The 26,208-nt window shown below is 34.0% G+C and overlaps 1 protein-coding gene across 25 annotated transcripts in view; it reads right to left on the reverse strand.

Annotated features, from left to right (window-relative positions):
- The window catches only part of LOC129796454 (coiled-coil domain-containing protein AGAP005037), an 86,567-nt gene extending 63,252 nt beyond the window's left edge, over nucleotides 1–23,315 (reverse strand). For 18 of the 25 annotated variants that reach the window (XM_055838398.1, XM_055838391.1, XM_055838389.1 and 15 more), the window contains exons 1-2: nucleotides 22,982–23,315; nucleotides 12,495–16,223 (exon numbers count right to left, since the gene is read on the reverse strand). In XM_055838398.1, the coding sequence (XP_055694373.1) occupies nucleotides 12,495–16,077 (3,583 nt within the window). In that variant the 5' untranslated portion in view covers nucleotides 16,078–16,223; nucleotides 22,982–23,315. Of the gene's footprint in view, nucleotides 1–6,877; nucleotides 10,981–12,494; nucleotides 16,224–22,981 lie in introns of those variants that run through there. The other 7 variants (XM_055838407.1, XM_055838408.1, XM_055838405.1 and 4 more) reach the window with 6 other exon arrangements.
- Between the last annotated feature and the right edge of the window lie 2,893 nt (nucleotides 23,316–26,208).

The following is a 26,208-nucleotide window of genomic DNA, read 5'->3' on the forward strand; positions in this document are numbered from 1 at the left end:
AATGTATGTATCTTTAACTGTAATTTACTCATTTTAATTTTACAAATATTGCACTGATTAGTGGATAGATCAGCGCATAAATGATTTTTGTTATGTCCAAAAAAAATCTTTATTTTCTTTCATTGGATTAATAAAACTTATTAAAACAATTTTCTCAAATGAAAAATGAATAAAATTCAGCGAAAACTTTAATCAGAAATCCCATTAAATCCTCATTATATTTCTCCATGAGTGTGTCGTTATTTGCCAAAGAAGATGGTGCAGTAGTTGTAAGAACTTGCTGTGAGAGAATATTATATTAATTGCATTTAAAAAAGTTTAAAAGAAGTAACCAAGTTGAACTTTTTTTTAGTTTAATGTCCCTCACATTTTCACCCTTCAATCTTACAAGTAGGTATATAGTTTGCCTGTCAGTCAAAGAAATATGCAGATGACTGTTAAAAGTTGAGAAAGAAAATTGAAGCACAACACAAACTTTTTTTTTCTCTCACAATCTTGTCGGGAAACTTTTTACATTTTCACTATATAGTATGTACATATATATGTATATAGGTACTCCAAACCTATACACATTCTAATGGGATTTTCACTATGTACAAAAGATGTTGAGAATATAGCGTAGAACTATGTATGTAAATATTCAGCTGTTTTCTTTACAAATAAATTTCAGTGCAATTTATATGCGGAAATTGCGAAAATACGATCAGCGTTCGGAGCACACCAAACAAATACTGATGGAGAAAATCCTCCAACATTACAGAGAGAGTCCAGACACAATCTATTCGGTTCTTTCTCCTCTTTTGCGAATATACCGGGATGGTTATATACACTACCCGTCAAAAGTTTCCGGGCAAGCAAAAATGGGGTATTTTTGAAGGCAAATTTTAAGTGGCTATATCTTCGGCTGTGATTAACCGATTTTCAAAAATTTACCAGTTTTGGAAAGGTACATTTCTCACCTTTCCAAATCTGGTAAATTTTTGAAAATCGGTCAACCCGTTATTTCTTGGCAGCCATTTTGGTAAACCTAGGCAAAAGTATTTTTCTCATAATTTTACAAATTTTCACTTTGACCTTTTGCATCTCGGCCGCTAGTGCACCGATTTTAATAAATAGATAGTCGTTGGAAAGGTAATTTAATTCCCTTTCCAAATCTGGTAAATTTTTGAAAATCGGTCAAGCGGTTCGGTCGTGGCAGCCATTTTAGTGAACCATAGTGAAAAACTACACTTTTGTCTATATCTCAGCTTGTGGTTGACCGATTTGAACAAACTCGGATTCAAATGGTAGCTAATCATGTCCCCTAACTTTTAAAAAAAATTTCATCTCGATCCGTCACGTGGTTCTTTTTTAATGTTTTTTTATGTGATACCCTTATGTTACAAATAGGGTACCATAACTTCATTCGTTGACCATTCAATTTTTATAAGTTACACTTGGCCCAAATTTCATCAAAATTAAAAGTAGACATTATTATCTAACTTTTAAAAAAAATTTCACTCAAATCCATCAAGGGGTTCTCCTGTAATGTCATTTTTTGTGAAGCTATGCGCGATTTTTGACTTTCTACTATTCTGCCCCCCTCCCCCCACCAAATGATGACCCAAATCGTAATCAAAATCTTTGTACAAACATCCTTGACCTTATTTTATATTGTTATGCCAATGGGATTTGAAATTAAATAAAATTATTAAATTTATAACTTCAAATCTGCTAATACTCATATTGTGGCTCTTGAGGTGGTCAAAATGAAGATTTTGGGTGAAAAATCATCAATTTTTTTTTTAATTAAATAGAAAAAAATGAGTCAAAACAAGGTCCAGAACATCATTACTAACATTTTTAAACCGATTTAGCAAAGATTTGAGTCAAATTACACTCCAGGGCCCATAGATTGGTTGAGCCGAATTGCCAAATTTTAACCCAAAAATCGCGCATAGCTTCACAAAAAATGACATTACAGGAGAACCCCTTGATGGATTTGAGTGAAATTTTTTTTAAAAGTTAGATGATAATGTCTACTATTAATTCTGATGAAATTTGGGCCAAGTGTAACTTATAAAAATTGAATGGTCAACGAATGAAGTTATGGTACCCTATTTGTAACATAAGGGTATCACATAAAAAAACATTAAAAAAGAACCACGTGACGGATCGAGATGAAATTTTTTTTAAAAGTTAGGGGACATGATTAGCTACCATTTGAATCCGAGTTTGTTCAAATCGGTCAACCACAAGCTGAGATATAGACAAAAGTGTAGTTTTTCACTATGGTTCACTAAAATGGCTGCCACGACCGAACCGCTTGACCGATTTTCAAAAATTTACCAGATTTGGAAAGGGAATTAAATTACCTTTTTAACGACTATCTATTTATTAAAATCGGTGCACTAGCGGCCGAGATGCAAAAGGTCAAAGTGAAAATTTGTAAAATTATGAGAAAAATACTTTTGCCTAGGTTTACCAAAATGGCTGCCAAGAAATAACGGGTTGACCGATTTTCAAAAATTTACCAGGTTTGGAAAGGTGAGAAATGTACCTTTCCAAAACTGGTAAATTTTTGAAAATCGGTTAATCACAGCCGAAGATATAGCCACTTAAAATTTGCCTTCAAAAATACCCCATTTTTGCTTGCCCGGAAACTTTTGACGGGTAGTGTACATAAACCATGCACATGAACAGAGGCAAATGATAAAATGAACCACTCATGCGTCCTAGAGCATTAAACCTCTTTTCTCGCACGCGGTATCTCACCCATGGGGATGCGACGTTATTTTACATACAAGAGAGGCAAACACAAATAGCAGGAAGAAGATGCTGGGAAGACAAAGATTGCTCCTCTGATTGGTATTTGGTGGAAAATTTTAATTGTATGTGATAGCATCGGAACGATTATCTATAGTGAAACATCTTCAACTTGCTCAATGGACCCATTAACAGTGCAAAACACGGGGTGGGTGACGAAGCGATGGCAAAGTGGTAACTTAAAGGACGGAGTATAAAAGCAAAGGGAGCAAGTGGGGAGGTATGTATATTAAATATACAACAATCCACCTGGGATGTTAACAAAATTCGATGTCGCACAATTTCTGTTTGGGTATGTTCCTTTACAGTAGTGATCCGGTCTAGATCACTGATTGTTGTTGATGAAATATTTTTCTCTCAATTTTCCTTTTTAATTTTTGTTATTTATTAATGTAATAGATAATTTAAAAATATATATTTTTTGTTTCTTGAAAAAGGACATTATGCAAATTATCAAAATTGAACATTCAATTTTGATTAAAAAATCGGGAAAAATCATGGGTTTTTTTTTCAGAACCATAAAACCTAGATTAACAAAGTTTTCTAAATTGTTCCAAAAAATAGTTTAGATTTAAGTCTTCTCCCATTTTACGTAACGTCCTTTAAGTACACTTTCAATAGAAAAAAAAATCTTAACCTTACTGCGGAACACAATTGTATTGAGGATACGCACACAATATTTTCGCAAAGCCATAAATATTTGACGGAATTATATTAACAAACCCCACGTCCTACATTCACCACTCATCTCTATATATAACATCCACCATTTTATACCCTTTATTGTGTCATTATTTTGAATATGCGGTACGCTCAAAAGGAAAATTAACATTCTAAAGTTTCCCTTTTACTTACTTTCTCGTTAACTAAAACTACCGTTTTCATCTATTTTGGGACATTATTTTACACAAACACAGTATTACTTTATGTACATATTTATGTAGGTATATATTTAAGTAATGTTAACTTATGGAATTTCATTACACTGTGTGACAACAATATGAATAAAGTCCTTTTTGATTATTTTAATTGAATCTTTTAAAGGTGTTTAAAAAAAGATTTATTCTTCTTTGAGATAGAGGAAAGTATTAGTCAATGAAGAAGTTCTAAGTTGATAGAACTCCCACAAAGTAGTGCTAAAGATTTGTTCTTGATAATACCAAAAAGAATCGTTATACCACCAACAGCCAAATGTGAAAATGTGGCCAAATTCTCTCTCAAAAAAAAAAAAAAAAACTTTCAAGACAAATAAAACAATTGTAAAAAGTTTGAGAAAAGAAGATATGTACTACATATATAGCGAAAACTATGTAAGTCTTCCTATGGAAAAGAAAAAAAGCTCATTTCCATTGAGATTGTTTATCTTTCTACCACCTAAAATCGCTTCTCGTTCGTATTCTCTCATTCATCAGAATTTCCTGAGAGAGAAGAAGGATCGATTTTAATTTCCTTAGTGTTTATTGAGCCGTAAGTAATGAAGCAATGGAAAACTTTGTTTGTACTCTCCAACGTCATCCAACACTTCTTCCTCTTTTACGCCATAAACCGGGAATCTCATTCCTCATTGTGGCATTTCAATTGTCTCATTTCGAGTGTGCAGATGGATATCATTGGTTGGTGAAAGTTGATGGGGAAACGACAAAGAACCCTATGGTGAGCTTTTCTTTTTAACTTCTAAAGCTTTTCAAGGTATTTTTATTCACCTTTCGTGATGCTCAACCTGAAGATTCTTCTTTTATTTATTGAAGCTAGGTACCTATATATGTATTTGTATGTGTACACTCTGAATATTCTTTTAGTTTCTTTCTCCTACTAAGAATCATCCGAAATTGAAAGCAAGAAAATGAAACACTGACGCCCATTGAAGAGGAAAATGTGCCTTTGATTATTTTGTGAAACAGGGTTAGAAAGGAAAACAAAGGACTTTAAGTAGGTAGGAAAAGCAAATTAATTGGAATAATTTATTGGATGCATCACATTAATTACCTTCCACCTGAAGTGGCATCTCAAAGTGGTCAAAATTCTTACCGCATGAACCACAACATTTCACCCCAAAACATGGAAATTATGTGTACAAGAAACCCTTTGATGCTCTATTCAAGCAAAAATAGTTGAGTACCTAAATTAATTGTGGAGCAGAAAGGCATGTTCTAAGAACAAGAACACTGCCATTTCAAGGAAAATTAAAAAGATTTTTTTTGCGATTTTTGGTCATTAAAAAACTCTAATAATAATCAAGAGTGTTTAAATTTCATTCAAATATTAATTTTTCTAGAACCTCTAGAAATCATTGATCGAAACTATCTTAGAGAACACAGATTTCCGTTTTTTTTTTGAATTTTTAATAAAGTTGTCCTATAGAATTCGATTCATGCAAGTAAATGAATTATTGCTTTTTGTGTTGAATACAAAACCAACTCTCCGACAAAGTTGGAATATAGGTTAGAGAATATTATATGTATGTATATTTTTGTAAATTGCCAAGTGAAGATGAAGTAAGTACAGGATTTATTGTAAAGCAAATTATTTTGCATATATCTCATATGTCTTGTGAATCCTACGTGTTTCCGCCGTTGTGTGGTGTTGCTCATCCACTAATCTCGGGAGAAATGGAAGTATTCTGTGGAAGACACAGTACCTAAGTTTTCTAAGAAGCCCCAGGAAAAGTTTTGAAAGCACAAAATCACATTCCCTCTACCGCACCGGTGTGTGGTGGTTTATGTACTCCGGTATGAGCAAGAAAAGACGTAAATTGCTAATGTAATTAGATAGGACAAAGTTTTCATTTCAGTATTGTGTAGGAGTTAAGAGCAACAGGGTACAAATATTATTTCCCTAAATGTTTCTTTTATCAATTTTGCTACATTTTGTCATATAAAAGTATAGTTATAATTTATTGCTTAACTATTAAGCTAGAAGTGAAGAAATTCGTTAAATATCTTCAAGTTAATTACAAGAAGGAAACACGGATGATGATTTTAAAATGACAATAATTGCTATATATATATATATAGGTTAAATTTGAGAATGTATTTAGCAATATCTGTCACCTCCAGTAATGTAGATAGCACGCATTTACCACCCTATTGTATATAATTAGTACCCAACAGACAATTGTTGTGAGACAATTAATTGATTTATTGCTTCTATTATCTCCCCACATAAATGTTTGTCTTATTGGGTGGTTTTGTTTTTGATTATAGTATCTCATGGGATTTAATTAAGATGCACGAAATACAACGCGCGAAATTTAATATCATGCACGTGGATGTAGATAATGAAGAAAATAAAGCTTCTCTAAGATTTATGATTTTCTTTAATCATCTTTCGTTTAATAAAAAATAAAACCGGCACAGATAAAGGATTTTATGATAAAATTTCTTGTAACATAGAAATTATGATATACCAATTAAACTCTTGTTTTAGTATGAATGGACAGTATGAAATGTATTGCAAAATATGATTGTCTATGCAAATTTGCATACAGTTTACATTTCACGGCAATAAACACATTTTCTATGGTATTTATATGCAGGACACTTATTTCACAATGAGTGAAATAGGTCACAGAATATGCACTATTTTCATTTTAATTCATAACAGTCCAACATCTTAGTGTTATCAAAATATTTTCGGAATTTTCCATGAAAAATCTTTAAGATTTTTTACAGAAAAATTTCCATAAAAGAAATCGCTTTTATTCACATTGTAAACTCATTGAACGGTCAACATAAGAATCTTCCAGATTTCCAATTTTTCACAATTGGAAAATTCAGGAAAGATTTACCGAAAAACCACGCCCCTGCTTGTACATTATTTTCCCTTAAAATGCATAAAACGCATGCCTCACAGGGCTTTGATGTTTCCATTTAATTACTTTTTTGATAAATTAAAAATCTCAATGCAAAAGCTTTATGAAGGGTTTTTGTTGGGTAAAAAACTAAATTTTTTTTTGAAAAAAAAAAAAATGTTTTAATCAAAAAGAAAAATAAATGCGCAAAATGAGAAGGTATGAAAATTTTAATATATTTCGTGACATGAAAAAATATGTAGGGTCTTTAAAAAATTTTACCTCCTCCCCCGGTGGTACCGCTGCTACTTCCTCCTCCTCCTGTACTTCCATCTCGACTTTTATTGCGTTTCTTCTTGGAGCTACTCGACGATGACGACGAGGATGAATTCTTATCTTTACTCTTCCACCGGATTAACATCACAAGGATATTGATAATATTTGACTTATAGCAGTCTCAATCACGCTTTGATAAATACACTTTCTTTTACTTTTATATTCGCCATATTAGTTTCTTTTTCCCACATTAATGTCTTCAATCATTTTATCATTTTTCTTTATAATTAAAAAAAAACTGTAAATTTTTTAAAGCATTTCCTTTGAAGAATTTGGAAAATTGATTTGTTTAGAATTTTCCAAAGACTGTAATGATTAGGGTACCAATAGTGAAATCTATAAAGACCTTTTCTATAATTTTCATCCCAATTCATGATTCTTTTCCAATAATTTCGATTCTATTTTTATGTCGGTGGAGAGATCAAACAGGTCAAAAGAAAGAGCTATAATTTAATTATGAAAAGACCTTCACACTTCTAAAAAATTCAAAGAAATCTATACTTTCGGGTAAGTCTAAAAATCCCTGAATGAGATTTAACTCATAATTTACTTTATGCTCCCTGTTCTATTTACCTATAAAAAAAATAACAATTTCCCACCCCCTAAGATGAAAACAGATGATGTAAGTAAATCAGAGTTTAAATATATTCACCAGCAGGGTGTAAAAAATGAAATTAGAAATGGTTATTTTCCCTTGAAAAATAATATTTCCAGTAAATGATTGAAGAAAACGCGAAAAAGGAAAGTTACAAGAAAGCAAGTGAACAAAGGAATAAAATTACATTTAAATTGCTTCTTGTACGATGCTGTTACACCCTCTTCCTTTTTCAGCATCTTTTCACTCCAGAGTTGCTCTCGTAAGATCACTCGAGTTTTATCCTTTTCTTTTTTCAACGTTTGTATATAAATCTATGAATTTCCAATGACGTGAAATCTATTATTAAAATTCAGAAAAATAAATCTCTCATTCTCTTATACCCTCATTTTCATTCTTATTTAAAATAAATTTACTATTATTACAATGATATTTTCGTACAGTAATATACCTCTTGTTGTTGCTATAAATTTGATCCTAACTGGGAGCATTAACATATTTTCATTTTAAATTTTTTATCTTGAAAGCATCGAATCTCGCTTTTCTTAAAAAAAAATACCTACATTTTATATTCATATCTGTATCATAACATCCCGAAAGATGTAAAGTTATTAAATCGATAACTCATGAAATGGAAATTATGTAGAACGTGATGAAAAAGAAGTGTATAGGGAACTTACGCGTGACATGGAAAATGGGTGTAATTAATTTTTTTTCATCCCATTGAATCCCAGCCTGTATAACATTATTGTTAGAAAAATTTACTCAACTTTTTTTTCATACATAAGTAACATGTACGTTACTTCATCCCCTTATATATATTCTTCATCTCTTATATCGACACTTCTTCCATTACCCATCATTTCCTCCCACAGAAAGTTTTCCATGAAATATGTATATGCACGGTGCGAGGCAATGTGCGACAAAGAGCAAAAGCACTATGTAGTCCCCTTTTTGACACCCCCGCCGTACAGACAGAAAACACCGCAGACTTGAGCAAAAACACCGCACTGCCTCACGTTTTCAGTGCCCTGCCGTCTGAGCATGTGGCGAGAAAATAAAAGAAGCGTGGGTGGTGGAAATATATATGCAATCAAATGGGGATTATACTGTGAAGTAAAAGATGGAGAAAGAAAGAATATTTATATGAAAAGCTTCAAGGAACGTGTTCAAATGAAAGAGATTGGGTTGAGTAAGTAGCGGATAAAAATCTTCACTATATATGACTAATATTGTCTATGATTTTTTTTGCTTATTACTCTCAACTTTGAGCAATAAAGCATAAGATACCATTTAGATTTTCTTAGGTTCGCATTTAAATACAGAAAGAATTAGTACCAAATAAATTCCACTTTTTCGTTGGTACAATGTCTTACTCAGAGATCAAATAACGTTTTCACAAAATTTGATTCGGCCACTCCCTCAAACTCTCATTCTAAAAACTAAATCTATCCCGGATTTATTAAAACATCTCAAAATTTTTTTAAGGATCAAACAGAGTGGAATAGTTAGAGCATTCAGGACATATCCTGGTTTGTATGAGTAAAAACCTTGCGAAAAACTGCTTCTAGATACACTTTTTTTTTTCTGTAAAAATGCCTCACGTTGTTGTATCCCAAAATTCTACTTACTTCCTTTTATTATATAAAATTCTTTAGCTTTAAATTAATTTGAGAAAATATCATTTATTATTTAAATGAAATTTTAAAAGGGAGAGAACTCCAGAAAAAATGATAATTTTTAAATATAAGAAAACTTTAGATCTTGAATGTATCACTCTGTGAATACTGTATTGTCTGATTTTTAAGATCAAGTCTTCCTACGTACACATCCCTATTATAGTACAAATATTTCCATCAAATTGTTATAAAATATGAGAAAATTAACTGATAATGTGTTAGTCTATATTGGGAAACTCCACCAATATTCTGCTTGAATTTTCGTAAATATATGTATATTTAAGGGAATATTGTTTCTCTTCCGCTACATATTCTATGTATATAAAACGTATAAGGAAGAAAGAAATGGTGATTCTCAAAGAAGGAGATTAGATTCACAATGAGGGTAAATTGGGAACATATTTTGGAAGGTTAAATGAATAATTCTATACCAATGTCTTGGAATCATACATGAATTATTAGTTTGCAAGTGTGTTGCTGCGGTGCGGATACTCCACCCATACCCTCTAGAGGGATCTTTCTCAAACCACCATCCCCAAAATTTTGGAATGTTCTACCAATTCCTTTTTACAGTATATCTTTTTCTTTTTTCAATAAAATCACGCACTTTTTGGTATTAAAGATTTTGTTGTTTTTTTGGCTTTAGGAGAATTAATCAAAATTAAATTTAACATTTCTTTACAGCAGACTTTGAGCCACACAAGCACCATTTACCATGTACACACCCATGTAATTAGTCTTTGCGTCTTTTATATTCCACATCACGACTGAAAAGATTGGCTAAACAGGGAAATGAAGCTTCCATGGGGTGTACGTCATTAAGCACGTTTTTGCGGTGTTACTAATGAAAAAAATACACAATTTGATCATTTTTGGAGCCATTCAATCCATGTATTTCTCACTTTCCGGGTATGTCGGACACCTCAAGGGGGCTCAATCATTTTTTCTTTTTTAACACTTTGCCACTTCACGCACCGCCACCACACCCCATTTACCAACAAATACCAAATGTCTGTGCACTTGGAAGATTTTTTAAAATCTTTTAAACTCGGAATTCTTAATGGGAATGACTGATTTTTCATGAAAATTTCGCACCGACTGAAATCCTGGCTGACTTGCAACCAGAGAAAAAGGAGTTCCGCCCTTTTAGACGGCCGGTCGATAGAGTATGCGCGCGCACTCTATTGCTCCCAAATATAGGGTGGTTTTATACACTCCATCAATTTTCCACAAAGTTTTTATTTCAAAAAAATTTCCTTCTACATAAACACAATCCTCACCTTTCGTCACATTTGCAATTTCTCCCATCACAAATGCATTTATCATGTCATCATTTGAGCATTAAATGATACCTCATACTTCTGAAAAGCAGCAAAATCAGCGGTAGATTTTGTGAGATTGCGCAACACCCTGTGAGGGTGCAGACCTAGTACAATATACGTAATTCAGGAATCATCCTGCCAATGTACTTCTTGTATTAGACTATTCTTTCTGTGGACTCTTCGTCTACGTTGTTTCACGTCCCTCGTCTGTCTCTTTTCCACTACTTCTCTCTCCAATTCTTTTATTCCCTTTTTTTGCGGCACGTCATGCACACGCAAGCAAATAAAGTGTGACGATAGCAGAGGATAAGTTCACCCCTTAAACCCCCTTTAATTAAGGTTAATCTCTTACTATCCCCTGTGTGTATTTTATCGTATTTTCATTTTCACCCTTAGTTATCTACTTTGCGAGAAAAGTGCAATGGACAAAAAGAAAAAAGTCTTCAATGCAATGATATACAGTCGTGCTCTCGTGGTAGGACCGTCGTCAAAATGACTTCTCCGCGGTAAAACGGCTTCAGAATGAGGAATTTTGCCTTCGCAGTGGGACAATTAGTATCCTACCTTTCCAATAGTACTAATTGTCCCACTGCGAAGGCAAAATACTTCATTCTGAAGCCGTTTTACCGCGGAGAAGTCATTTTGACGACGGTCCTACCACGAGAGCACGACTGTAATTAAGTATTTTTACCTGAAATAAATTATTCTTATAAATATTTTTGTAGAATAAAAATCAAATCAAATTATCATCACATATTCTATATATATAAGTACGTAGCATAAAGCATGTTGGATAGGCAATTTCTCGCCAATTGTATGCATTGAGGTCAAGCTCAGGTTGTGCAACACAAAAGGAGACAAGTGGTCAGTTGTGAACACTTTCTTCCCACATTCAACCCTAATACAGAGTGTATACATAACCTATGGGTCAATGACCTCAAATAAAAATAATATAGAGTTCGTTTTGGAGCATGTTGAAGCCGGCAAAATGAAAACATTATACCGCATTCCAACACTGTGTCTCTGCTACATAGAGTGTCTTTACTTCACGAAATGTATATATTTATTGTATGTGTTAGTTATGTAAAATGAATAATATATTACGCGTAGAGAAATATCTCTGCTGCTTTGATGTTTGGTAAAAGATGCAAATCATCATACACTATAAGTATTAATTTCCTGCTCAATTTCATCGGTCCCGTGATTACGATGAAATTCTTAGTTTATTTTTAAATTTTCACGAAATACCTGTATCCATGTCTTGGAAATAATTACAGATAAAAGAAAAAGTATTCGTTGATCCACAGCATATAGCCGAATGTGAAATTTTCGTGACAAAATTTGAAGTTTTGGGATCAATCCAAAAAGACATACTAAATTACACTATTTTTATGATAAAATAAATTATTTTTATTTAGAAAATATAAATAGATGATTCCGTAAAATCAACTTGAAGATTCGTAAATCATTTATTGTTTATTTTGAAATGGGAACTTGAAAAAGCTTATTTTCATCATTCGTGAGATTTAAATTATCTCAAAAACGATTTTTTGTACTTTGAATGGAAAACTATTATAGATAATCATGTATCTCTTGGATATAATAAACCATTATTCATTCATTCATTCATTCTTTACTTGGTTTAAAATAACCTTGCACTCAGACTTTAGCATTAGATGATGTAGAAGATGAGTAGTAGCCAATAAAGATTCTTTGTCGGAATTCTTAGCGAAACAGCGGTTACATATTTTCTTCTTTATTCAATTAGTTTTGAATAAATTTCCTTTTTAGGGAACGATTTCGGTGCAAGATTGATTTAAATAGAGCATATAGCGTAAAAAATATTTCATTATATCAAATATTACGAATATTACGAATTTTTCTCTCTCCTTATTTTCCACATATGTATTTGCCCTTTCATTGAAAACAGCATTAAAAATTGAAATAAATTGAAGAAGGAAACTCACCAACTTTTCTCTGAAGAATACGCTGTATTTCCCCAGCTTCAGAACCACTCTCACTTTCATATGGCACATTGTGATACCTCCCAGCATCCACTGGTCGGGGGTACTGCTTGATGGGACGACTGTATACCACTTGTTCCACACGCGGATTGATACTGTGCAGCACAAGGGGTGTACTTCGCCCGTCCAGAGGTCTTCTCTGATACGGATTTCCCTGCACTGATGATGGTCGTGCTGCTGCCTTGGGTGGAATCCCCGAGAGGGTATTTCTCAAATGCAAATACCCATACGGTGTAATGTCTCCCGCGGTTGCAGTTGTGGTAGCTCCGTACATTGATGCGGGAATCGGCCTCCGAATTGGTGCATAAATTTGATTGCCCACCTGAATAAGATGCCCCGGTGGTGTTTGATAATGTGGCCGTGTGTCGATAATTTCATGTTTCTCCTCACAACTAAGTTGCGTGGCAATTGGATTTGGTGTACGCTGCACCTGAGGCATCGCTTGACGATAGACAGGTGCATAGATGGGTGATTCTGGCAACTTTTGCAGGCTCTCAACGCGCTGCGGAACTTGCGGTGCTACACGACCACTCCTTCGTGAATCCACTGATGCATATGACACTGGTGATATGTCTGGTGATGCTTTCCCCGCGGTACCGGGTGTGTGTTGTTGCTCCCTTGTTGGGGTGTTATTCATTGATTTCCGACAGAATTCCTTCACACGATTGAGAATCTCCTCACGACTCAGGTAGACAGGTTGACGCTTCCTCATAACAACACCCTCCTGTGGAACTTTTTGCTGCTGTACAGTGCCATATGTGGGTGATGTAAGACCATCGAGAACACTCTGTGATCTCTCACGGTGTACAACTGGAGATTGATGTTGCGTATTGTTGTTGGGAATTGATGGAGCATAATTGACATTTCGTGGATCAATTATGCGTCGATTCTCATCCATACACTGTCCATCAACTATCTTGAGGTTCCTATTTCTGTACACCGTATCAATGGTGCTTCTCTGTGGGGAATTTCTCACCAATATTGCAGGAGTTCCCTCAACAGCAGGTTGATGGTCAACCGATGATCTTCGTCCCGTGATACGTCCATACTGTATTGGACGTAATTTCTCCGTGGATTCGTAAATATTTTCCGCAATAGCAATGGGTTTATTGGATTGTGGCGTACTATAGAGTAAATTTCGATCAGCTGCATCTTTTAGCTCTTTAATTTTGAGCCATGTACCCGAATCAACTTGAATGGATGTTGAGGCAACAATTGGAGATAAATCATGGGAGATTTGTGTTGTTTGCTGAACTCTTTCAGTCGGTGTCGACGTACTCTTTGGGCCCCTCGAGACACTCTCGGGTGTCTTCTTCTCAGGCGATGATTGATACCCACCCACATACCTCATATGCTTACCATCAATCGCATCCAAAGGCACTGATTCACTCACAACAATACCCTGTCGTGTATTCCGCTGTGGCAACTGTGGGGGTGGCTCCTGTGTCTGATGGCGTGGGAGGGAGTTGGATCGATTTAAATTCCCATACATTGCTTCATCAGTGAGTTTTGCACGTGGCTGGACGAGAGATTGTCTCACTGGTGTCCTCCTCAGAACCGGTGGCTTCTCCACCAATTGCACTGTACGTTGTACTTGTGGTCGCACAATACCACCATCATTTATGGCAGCTCTTGCATTCACAATTGGTGTCCGAAGACGCGTTTGCTGACTCCTTGATTTACCCCCCATGTCAATGTTGCGATAGACAATGTTTGCATCTAAAACACTATTTGTGCCCGTTGAGCTGTCCATATGATGGACAGATGCTGTGCTTCGCACCTGAGGTGCAGGAATGTTTTTCTTTATTGTTGATTTAGGTGTCATATCGATGTAATTTTCGTGAATTTCCTTCGCATCACTGCCACCCCTCACCTGTTGCTTTGACGACGACGGTGCTAAATTCATGTCAACATAATCCTCGGACAGTGGTACCTCCTTGCCACCATCACGTCCACTGAATACTTTGTGAAATTCATTGTTAGCTGGCAAGGATGTACGTGTGGCATGAGATGGTGTATGATGGAAACTTGCTCGTTCCAGCACAACACGCTTCATTGTGCCACCATCTCTTGCATCATCTGTTGCCACCTTTGGTACACTACCTGGGGCAAAATTCACATCCTTAGGGGTGGTTTTACCTTTTGACGAGAAGAACCCCCCATTGAAGAGTCGCTGTAGCATTGAACGTTTCTTTTTACCCTCCATTCTATCACTTTCATCATATGCAACTACAAAACCATTTGTATGCGCATCACTTTGCTCAACACTCTCTGGCTGCAATGTCAGTCCTTTCTTCTTGAGAAACTCACGGAATTCCTCACTATTCACTGTATTTGTAAATGATTTCTTCCCATCATCACCCTTATTGTCACTATTTACATCATCACCATCACTATTGCCATCAATATCGGCATCCGTTTGCTCAGCAATATCATCGAGATCGTCTTGAGAACCAAATTGGGCCTTCTTGAAGCGATTGTCGAATTTCTTCACATTTATTGCCACTTCATCGGGATTGTACAAGCCCGGCTCCCAATCTGTGCCCGTTTTCACTTTAATATCCGCCAAGTCGGGATATTTAGAACGATCCACTTGATTCTTCACCACCACTCCATTTACCGGCTTTATTGGTGTCCTTTCTTGTGTGTAAAACTTTGGCGGGCTATATTTGATTGTTAACTCCTTGAGACGCTCTTTTGTTGTCTTTGAGAGTTTTCGGGGTATTGGGATGGGTTTTCGTGGTGCTGGAATGCGTGTGGTGGAATGTTCTTCGGTATTTTCTCTGAGCCTCTCAACAATACTCGGGTCATATGTAAAATATTTATCAGGATTCTTAATGTATGTCTTTACGTATTTTGACTCCTTCAACACTTCCTCCTTCGTAATGTACTCATCATCGATTTGTAGGGGTTTACCTGCTTGATGACCATTAGGTGCACGATATCTCACACCAATACTGGACTTATCCACGCGATTGGGCTGCTTAAAGGGATTCTGCTTATCAACAATGGGTTCACCATTGATAAACTTCTTCACACTGTCATCCACATCGTCAAATGACACAGACTTCTTTCGGGGTGTTTGCACGCCTGGTCGTGGAATTGAACTTCCACCATTGGTCAGAATAGGTCGCAAAGGTGGTGTCTCCTTGTTGGGACCACTTTCAACTTCTTTCACTTCTTTGGATTCTATTTCACTAGCACCACCACCACATTTCGTTTCACCCCCATTCTCATCATTCTTCGCACCCACTTCACTTTCAATGAAATTTGTGGAGTCTATCGTACATAAAACACTATCACAGTTGATGCTTTTCTTAATCACTTGGTCGTTCGTATCGATCGTCTCGATGATTTCTTCATTCGCTGCGTGGTCTTCCTCCTCTCTGCTACCGTGAGTGCTGCTACTAGTTATATTTGTCACATCTACCTCCGCCGGCACCTCTTGCGATGCCACCGAATTACTTGAGACGTCTACACCCTCACCAATTGATGCTCGGATGCACTCAACTTCAGCGGCAGACATTTTCCACCGGAAATTATTTTTCCTTCATTGGACTTTTGTTGTTGCTCACTCAAAATCCATTCAATTACATCCTCCCCGTGAAAACCTTCGATGCCACGGTGATGATAAATAACGTCATCGTCTCGGGGGATTTCTGCAAAATTTGCCTAGAAGATAAGAGAAGAACAAAATAATCTTATTTTCATTTTATTTACTTATTCGCTTTATATGAATGTGATAAAATAGACCTGAGAAATGTATGTTAACTTTATGGTGAAGAGAGATTCATTTTTTTGATAACTCTTGTTTAAAAAAAAAAAAGATTTAAAATTTATTTTAATAAAAAAATCCTTTTATTTTGTGAATTAATTTTCTGAAGTAAACTTTTTTTCACATATTATTCGATTTATGCTTTCATTGCAGTAGCGTAGCTGCAAGACATTCAAAAAGCTTTTGTTGTGAACGATTTAAAAAATTCATACACAATTGTAACTCTCCGACAATAATTAGTTGGTATACCACAATCGTGGCATACCAAGTATTGTAATCGCCGGAAAAACCGACCACCTCAGATCGGGCTCAAACTTGGTATGAGCACGTTTTAGACTTCCCACATTACGAAAATGGTGGTGGAAAATTTTTGATCCGGCCGGCCTTCCGGCCGGCCTTCCGGTGGTCCAAACTTTATCTTATATCTCGAGAACGGTAACAGATAGAGACTTCCGGTTTGAAGTTTTATATAGAAATGTGGGTGTAAAATTTCATTTTTTCGCATTTTCAAAATCCAAGATGGCCGCCATCCGCCATTTTGAAATAACGTCAATCACTTCCCTTATAGTTAGAAGTCTGAAATTTTAGTATGTTGTAGTGCTCAATGAGACATTTTCATCGATAACTCATACTTGAAAATCGGTCAAGCCGTTTAGCAAATATGGCGACCTAAAGCAAAAAGTGTTTTTTCGATATAACTCGAGAATGGCTTGACCGATTTTGACCATCTTGGTATCAAATGAAAGGATTCAAGAAGCCCTACATATGTCTAGAACATTCAAAGTTACAAAAACATCCGCAAGAGGCGCTAAAATCAAAAACAAAAATTTCCTAGTTTTAAGGGGCTATATCTCCGAAGATCTGTTATAGATTTCCTTTAAATTTTGATATGTTGTAGAAGGACTAATAATCTTGCACCAGTCCGAAAATGAAGAAAATCTATGTCGCCGTTTAGAAGATATAGCCATTTGAAAAATTCTTGAATTTGAAAAGTTCTAATAGCCATATCTTCTGTTCTGCTTGTCCAATTTTGCTCAATTTGGTATCAAATTAAAGGTTTTGCAATAATCTACAACTTTCTAGAACATTAGAAACCTCTAGAACTACTCCTTGAGGCCAAAAAGTGCAAAAAACTGTTTTGGTAGAACAAAAATCCGCCATTTTATGTTCTGGAGGTGACCTTGAAATGTATCGAAATATATGTCAGATTATAGCTTATTTCAATACCTTTTTATAACTAGTCAAGAAATTTCTGTAGGTCTTATACAACCAGAGATATGAGCATTTTTATCTTTCATATTGATAAATTTCATTAAAAAAATCAACTTTGCCTACTAATTCTGCTCACAAATTATATTACAACGCATAGACTGACCCATCCGCGTTGTGGTATACCAACTCTAATAACTGGACGCGTTATGATTGACTTTTACATTTAAAGCGGAGAAAGAAGTGAAATATTCAACGGAAATCAATATTTATTTTAGCCAACTGATAAATTATCAATATCGCGCACTCAATGTATCGCGCGCAATGTGTGGCGTGGAATAAAGTGTTATCGCGAGAATACCAAGAACTGATAACAACACTTTTCAAACATCAGAAAAGGTAAATGTGCTATATTTCCTCGATTTTTACTTCTACGCCTTCGTTGTCATTTTACATTGCACAACGCCATACAGAAAATTCTTTAAAAAAAAATGTCTTTTTGCTAAAATTATTTATTTAATAGGTATACTGAAGCAATTATTCCGCTTCATTATAATGAGAAACTGTCAATCTTAAATTATATATTCTTATATTACTCATATACTGAGGAGATGCACAAACGCCACTCCCCAATATGACGACTCTTTGTGAGATCGATGATTTTTTTTCATTTTACAATTAAGTGATCATCATTACTAGCTACTGAATGCGATAGAATCAAAGTTAATTTTTCTTCAAATTCAATACGGGGGCGGAGATAAATTATTTTATGTCATCAATTGAAAACAATTTCAGAGACATTCGTCTCCTCAATAGTTATACCGTAGTTGAAAGTATTCACCGTGATAAATTCACTTGCATTTCAAAAGTAATTTAACTTTTGGGCCACCATCCCTCCTACACACCACTTCAGGCAATTATTCAACTCACGATAATTGAGATTTACTGCACACACATCTTCGTCTTTGCGTTGTGGAGTGAAACCATTTAGGAATTTTGAATGCTTTTTTGAAGTGAAAAAGATTCTCTCGCAGTTCAAGCGTATTATATACATACATATGCGTATGAATTCTAAAATAAAAACCATTGACAAAAAATCCAGCTTATTGTCATGTTTCCGGCTTCAAATGACGATCTAATAAATAATTTTGAGAGAACCACAGGATGAACCTTTCGTCTGTTGTGCCGCTTTTTTGCTCCAATAACACACATGACAAAAAATTACAAGTGTTTCATGAGCATGTGATATTCGCCGTATGCTCTTTACCGGAAATCTACCGGAAAAGCGGTCATGAAGGGGCAAGAAAAATGCAATATTTCTGCAATCACCGACGTTTCGAATAATTTATTTCTTGCCCTTTCCTGACCCCAAGACAATTTGTTCCCTTAGAGTTTCCAATATGTAATTAATATCCTTTAGAAATAGAAATAGGAATAAAATTTGCTTGAAAACGATTTAAGCTTAATATTTTGCTAAGTTTTATATAATATTAAAAATAATTCTGTGGGAAATTTTCTTATAATATTTTACAGTGTAGGGGATATTTGAAATGTCAACTGTAATCTTCTTCTTATTCTCACTCTTTTCTAAAATTTTGTATGGCGATGACGCCGAGTTATTTTTCTCTAATAAAATCTATATTTAATCATTAAAATTTCTTTCGATCCGGAGGATACGTGGTTCTAATCCTTTCTTATCTTTTCATGTGTGAATACCAAAGGTGCGTCCGGAAGCAAAGTCCAAGGTCATTGGGAAATATTTGTTAATCTGTTCTCTTTCTATCTCTGTGGAAACATAAAGGTGCGTGAGTGCGTCAGGAAGTCCAAGGTCATTAAGAATACATGCTAATCTCTTCTTATTATTTCTCTTCGGAAACATAAAGGTAATTGCATCAAACAAATTCACAAAACGAGTTTAGAGTCCAAAAAAATAAATGTATACGCTATGGAATCTATTAAATTACTATATTCCTTTCCCAAATAGTTTCAGCGAGTTTGGGAGATAAATAAGAAAAATGAAGAACTTCACCAAATGCGACAACTTGTTGCCTCTTGAAACTTGTACTCGTTCATCCATGGGACATTGTCCAGAATCTACTTCATCATCACGGTGTAAGAATAAACCACACACGTTCATGTGCGAAAAAAAGAACAACAAAAATATCCGCAATACACAAAAAGAAACTTCTTGAGCATTAATCGAGCTAATAAAACAAGTTCCTATTATGTGATACACGTAACCTTCTCCTTTACTCATTGCTTGAGAACTCTTAAGAAATTTGAATGAAATGGCTACCATGTGCTTTAAGAGAGATACTTCTTGGGATTTTCTTATAGTTACCTATACCTGAATGGTGAGTATTTTATGCATAATTCATAGAAAAAGAGACACTTTTACACTCTCATTGAGCTCATCAGCATAATTTCGAAAGATTTTCCCATATAGAAAGAATTAAGAGTTAGCTGGTATGGAAATTAAGCAATTTCTCAAATATTTTGACAATTCTAGGTCAATGGAGGCAAGTAGTATTATGACGGAGGAACCGAGTAAATTAATTAATTGGCCAGATATGCAACAAGTTGAAGGCACGAGAAACACCGATTACAAAATCAGACCAACTTTTTTGGACGATTGAGGAGAAACCGCGTAAAAAGGAAGGAATGTGGGTGTTTTCATTTTCATTCTTTTGTCCAATTCACGGGTGTTTTGCCTCCTCGACCCTACTCCCCTCACTCGACGGAATACAATGGAGAAACGCACCATTATAAAGAAAACTAAGCGAGAGACATTTCAAAATGGTCAATGTTCGTGCAATAAAATTGTCCAAATGCTCCGCAGACCAAAGTGTTTTATTGAGCACCAAGGTTGTGCATCATTCCACCAAAATGTGAATTAATGAATTTCAATTAATTCCATTTTGATGCCTTCTGCCTGCCACAGCTCTCAATACAAACACCCAGATTTATTTCCCATCCAAAATGAGTTTTTTTGTGCATGATTACCAAAATATTTACGAGACATGTGACTTTTTACACGTGGTAAATCCTACATTTATGTTACCAAATGGAATGAGAGACAAAAAAAGCACATAGGTAGCTCTAAAATTGTATAACGAGATGTTTGTCTTCACACTTGAATATTAAATATCATTGTTTACATCCATTTTGTATATCGTGTCCAATTGATTAATAAAATGTTAGGGTGATACATTCACGGAATATTTATTAGGATTTAATCCCACTCTGCTGAAAAATGATCATATTGAATTTTTTTCTATAGAACAAAAAAGGCAAAAAGCCAAATATGTAAAAAATGTTGAATTGAAATTATTCAGATAAATTATCGAGTTTATTTTTGAAGGTTTATCCTTTTTTGCTGTGATTTTTTTCTAAATTTTCCTTTATTAATCGCAGGGACGTAGCCAGAAATAGGTTTAAGGAGATGTCTTAAAAAAACCATTTTTTTTAAAATTTAATTTGCCCTTAAATGGATCAGAAAGAATATCTAGAGTCGAGTTTTAAGGAGATTGAATAAAACATATTTGACAGTTTAAGTAATTCAACGCTTGTCGTTAGAATTTGACGTTTTGTTTTATCGTATGATGTTTACTTTTTATGGTTAGACTGTATTTTTATTATTATTCGATATCTATTCTAACATTTGACGTTTCTTTTCAAATTTTTGACGGCCTTTTACTAATAAGATGTTTTCTTACTTTAACATTTATTTTCACTTAATGTGGTTTTTTCTAACGTTTGACATTTTTTAAAGATTATAAAAATCTTTTTTTTTTTAATAATGTTTTGTGTCATTTTAAGCCTAAAATATTTAGATAAACTTTCTTTTGGCCTCAAAACATGATATAACAAAACCTATCTGAACTTTTAGACAGGGTTTGACACCCAAACACCCTCCCTAGCTACGCCACTGTATGATCGTAAGATTTTGTTTTTTTTAGAATACAAACCATTGACAAAAAAAAAAAACTTCAAACATTACACCCCTTACATCTACTAAAAATTTTCCAAATAAATTTCTGAGTTAATTTAAAATAAATCTTCATTTTTCTATATACAACAAAATGCAACAAAAAATAAAACATCTTGTCGATTATGTGAATTTTGGGTTTCACTTTTTCCTTACCATTCATGTCTTTTATATGCAAATAATTCTGTGAAGTGGCACAAATAAAGTCAACCCACGTATTTTTTCGGCTTAAATATTATCTTATGCACCGCCATGGGTATTTTCACAAAACTTTTTAAATTTAATGCACATTAAGAAAATATAAGGATGGAAAGTAAAGCAAATAGCTGCAATTTACGCATGAGTTTCACGTAAAAAAAAATCCTTTTGCATTTCGCTAATTTTCATGCAAAATTCGCACATGATAGAGTGACTTGAATAAAATGTAAATTAGTCTAGAAACTCGTAGTTATAATGATTGTAGATAATTTGAAAGTCACCAAGTTTTGAGAACATTTATGCATGAACGTACACATAATGTAACACTTTAAAGTATGGTAGAGCACCCAAAAGATTAATTGTAAGATTGTGCTTAAAAGAGTTAATTTTGGTGCCGGTCCAATGCACTTTATAAAAAGCCGGTATAATGGCGTAACGTCGTCTTTGAGCCACATCCACCAAAAATTCCACATATAGGTATACATAACATCATTCCATAAATAACGGCAATTTGGTGGTTTGGATAATTAATTTTCAAAGGTGAAATTGAAAAGATGCCTTCATATCGCGCAACAGACGTCAAAACACATCTCTTTCAAACATTGCAAGAAAGATTATGAGCTTCAAGATGAAAAAAAAAAACATTTATACATATACATATTTTTCTCGTACACTTCAATCATTCCGGTATGAGTATTGCGCAACTACATAATATAACTGACTACATTGAGCCATTTTATCAGTGAATAATGATTGTTATTTTTCTTAAATTATTAAAAGAAAAAAAAAGTATTTTTCCCAACGATCTCCCACAGTCTGGATTCGCAAGGCATGAGTTTTATGAGTGTCAGAAAATTACGCAATATTGAAAATCAAGGTCGATGGAGGTTGAATAATTTGCACTAGACACTCTTAGGAGTGTATGTTATATAGATAGATAGCATTGAAGCCAAAGAATTACCTACCTATATAGTTTTTATTTCTTTTAACTCTTGCTTTTTTGGCAATTATCCATCACGACATGTGAAATTACTTTTGAATTAGTGTGGTAAAAAAACAACACAAAGTTTTTGCTAACAATAAAACTAATCCAAAGAGGGAAGTCCATCTTAGTGAGTGGTTACATTCATGACGAAGCCACTAAAAGTTCACCCAAAATTTGATCTCGCAAAATATTCTCAAGGATGAAATGGTGATAAAGCAAACATTCTATCTCACAGAGAGCTAGAAATTAGTAACGAAGATTTGTTGCTAAATTACCTCTCTTTGGATTTCTAGGAAGATGACGCTTGTAAATATATCAGGAACTTGTGTTTGCTTAAAAAATTAATCCAATTTAATTTAAGGTAGGTATGTATCCAAGTATGGCTTTGGCACTGAATTTCTCACAATTTGTGTTGTCTCGCAAAATTCACTTCAACATCAAATATCACCACCACCCCTTCTTGCAAACATATCGTCCCCTTTTTCCACACAAAACAACACTCACGAAATTCACACAAGAGAAAAGGGGGAAATTTTCTTTAACGAAACTGCGTTTGTGTAGCCTCGTGGTACGTCCGGAGCATTTGAGCTATTCTGACCAACTGGAGTAAATTACTACACGAGTCTCTACTCAGCGTGCAGCTCAAACTTCGTATAGAAATGTTAGTTGGGAACACAATAAATGAACGAACAATTTATGTCTGTATGTGTATCCATACCATATTTTTTTTTTTTTAATACCGCGACTTCTCTCTTCAATTTGTACTCCATTTTACGCCCGCCAAGTCACAATTTCCACCATGACAGTGTTAAAAATTCAAGACACAAACAATCAAGAAAATATCATATTCTCATTTCTATCACCTTACACACCGGCAAACACTAACATAAGAAAATATAATAATAAAAGTGGTTTGTGCAGACAAGTAATTTTCCAACTAATTTACGAGTTTAATTATGTGTCACGTGTGTCACATTACGCGGTTGACAATGCAAAAGGTGCGATAAGACGTTTTTCATTTAGCACAATACTGTGCTCTCCTACACCACAAAAATGCAAGCACTTGTTCCATATTTATCCAATGAACTCATTGCTCTCAATTTGTAATGCACAACTGACCAGCATTATTTCCTCCTATTAAATTACATTTTCACTTTCACTCTATAAAATACATTGCGTTTTTTCTCGGTAATTTCTGCATTGTAAATTACATAATTTTGTATATATTTAATGACATTAGGAGAATTTGGGATTGAATGTGTTAAAGCTCAACCCATAGAATGAGAGAACTGCTTGAAAAATAATGGAACAACTAGTTTTTTTCTTTTTAAAAAAAATCAATTTAATTTATTGGTTGGTAAAGAATTTTAGCAAGTTAAAAAACATTTTTTTTAAATTTATAAAATGTGAATTCAAATTACAATAAAACTTAGGCCTAGGTTTTTTTTATAGTTTTCAGTGATAAAATCGAAAAATCAAGCCAGAAATAATAAAATGTCGCATTAATTTTCATAACCATCTTTGTGAGGTAAATTTTTTTACACACTACATTCACTTTTTCATCCAACACACTTTCAATTCAAAAGTAAAATGTTTATGTAAATTCTAATGTGGAGTTAAATATTTATCCAGTCAATTTTACCAAAGTGATCGTTAATTGAAATTGAACATAGAGTTCATCAACCAAACGTTAGGTATTTTTTTTCCAGTTAAATCAATTTCTGGTAAATATTAGTTTACACTCTTAAATTTTTCATTAACCCTACAACAGAAAGTCTTCGAGCACCGCAAAAGACGGCGTGTAAAAGAGGAAGTATGTTGACAAAATGTGAATATAAAAATAAACACTTATACCTATTTGGATAAAAACCAAACATCACCGGAAAAGTAATCTTTCTGTTCCGGAGTAGAGGCTTATTAGTCTGGAAATAAATAATACCTACATACTTTATGGGAATTAGTTTTCAATATGTACCTGCATTTTATAGTATGTTAATTAATTAGGAATAAACGATTAAAAAATGTTTTTTTTTTGTTTTTATATTCTATTTTGATTGTCACAAAAATAAATTTTATTAATTTAATATTTGAATATTTGAATAAAATTTTTATTAATTTTATATTTGAATAAATGAATAAATTTATTATTATTTTTATTAGTATTGATCGCCTAATAATAATATGTGTATGTTGTAATTGAAAATATACTACATTGCATTTCCTCGCACGATACAACAAACAATAAGAAATTAAACAAAAATTTTCATTAATTAATGAATTTAATTAAGGATATGAAGAGATTATAATTATATAATGAGAATGTTAATATAATATTTAGTCTAGAATAGTGTAGAACATAATTTATTTTAATAAGGTATGTGATGAATATAAATGCAGAAAATTAGTTGAATTCCTATTATTTTGGCTATTTCGATATGGGAGACTGGGGTAAAATGAATTACTTATGAATGTCGAGAAAACCTCACAAAAAACAACATTTTCTAAAATAATAAATCAGACAGAAAATTACAGAGCAAGAAAATTCCTAGAAATTTTTTTAAGTTTAAATTTTGTTTTATGTTACAGGGAAAAATGAAAATTATTTTATTCATATTTACTCACAAAACCTCAGTCTTCCCTATATATAAGTTAAATCACTCAATACCATCCCAACCAGATGCAAACTTAGGGTGCAGTAGAGTGAGATGAAAAATAGCAGCATAGTAGATGGGTGTTGTGAGAAAGGAGAAAAAAAACATTTCATCTGTATGCATTTTTAGGGGATGATGCATTTCAAAGGGAGCAGATGGTGTTGTCTCTCAGTACACGCACCCCCGAAACTTTTACAAAAATATACAGGATATGATATTCTCTCCACAGAAAATCGTACCTATATTTTGCAGTCGAAACCACCACACACACAACAAAAATTAGATTCCTCTTATTCTGTTGTTGATGAATTACATTGCTCCATTTTGGTTGCTTGGTAAATCATATGGCATATTGACCTCATATTATATGCTGGTACTGATAACCCATGATAGCAAATTAAATTCGCAAAAATTTACGCTGCATTACTAAAATAAATCTAAAATGTTTTTACTAGATTGTTAAGGCTACAGAATTAATGTGAATTAATTGATGTGATTTAAATTTAAATAGCACAGTAATAATTTCTTAAGCCCAATAAGGCAATCTGAGCATCATGCTGGATTTATTTAGAGAGCTATACATAGGGAAGGCATAATGCGTTAATTGACTCCAATTGGATAAAGGAACGCAGAAAAATTGTGAAGAAAAGTAACGCTCTTTTCTACCATATACATTTATTTTATTACAATTGAAATAAGACACTTGGTGCGAAGAAGTCCATTTTGTGACCCCTAAATCCATCAATCTTCAACATTAATGAGCAAACCACCATTGAGGCCCAACAACGGGGCGCAATAACAGAGATTTTGCCCAAAGATTACAATACCATGAAATACACGCACACACCATA

Source organism: Lutzomyia longipalpis, chromosome 4 (assembly GCF_024334085.1).
Source record: "Lutzomyia longipalpis isolate SR_M1_2022 chromosome 4, ASM2433408v1".
NCBI lineage: Eukaryota > Metazoa > Arthropoda > Insecta > Diptera > Psychodidae > Lutzomyia > Lutzomyia longipalpis.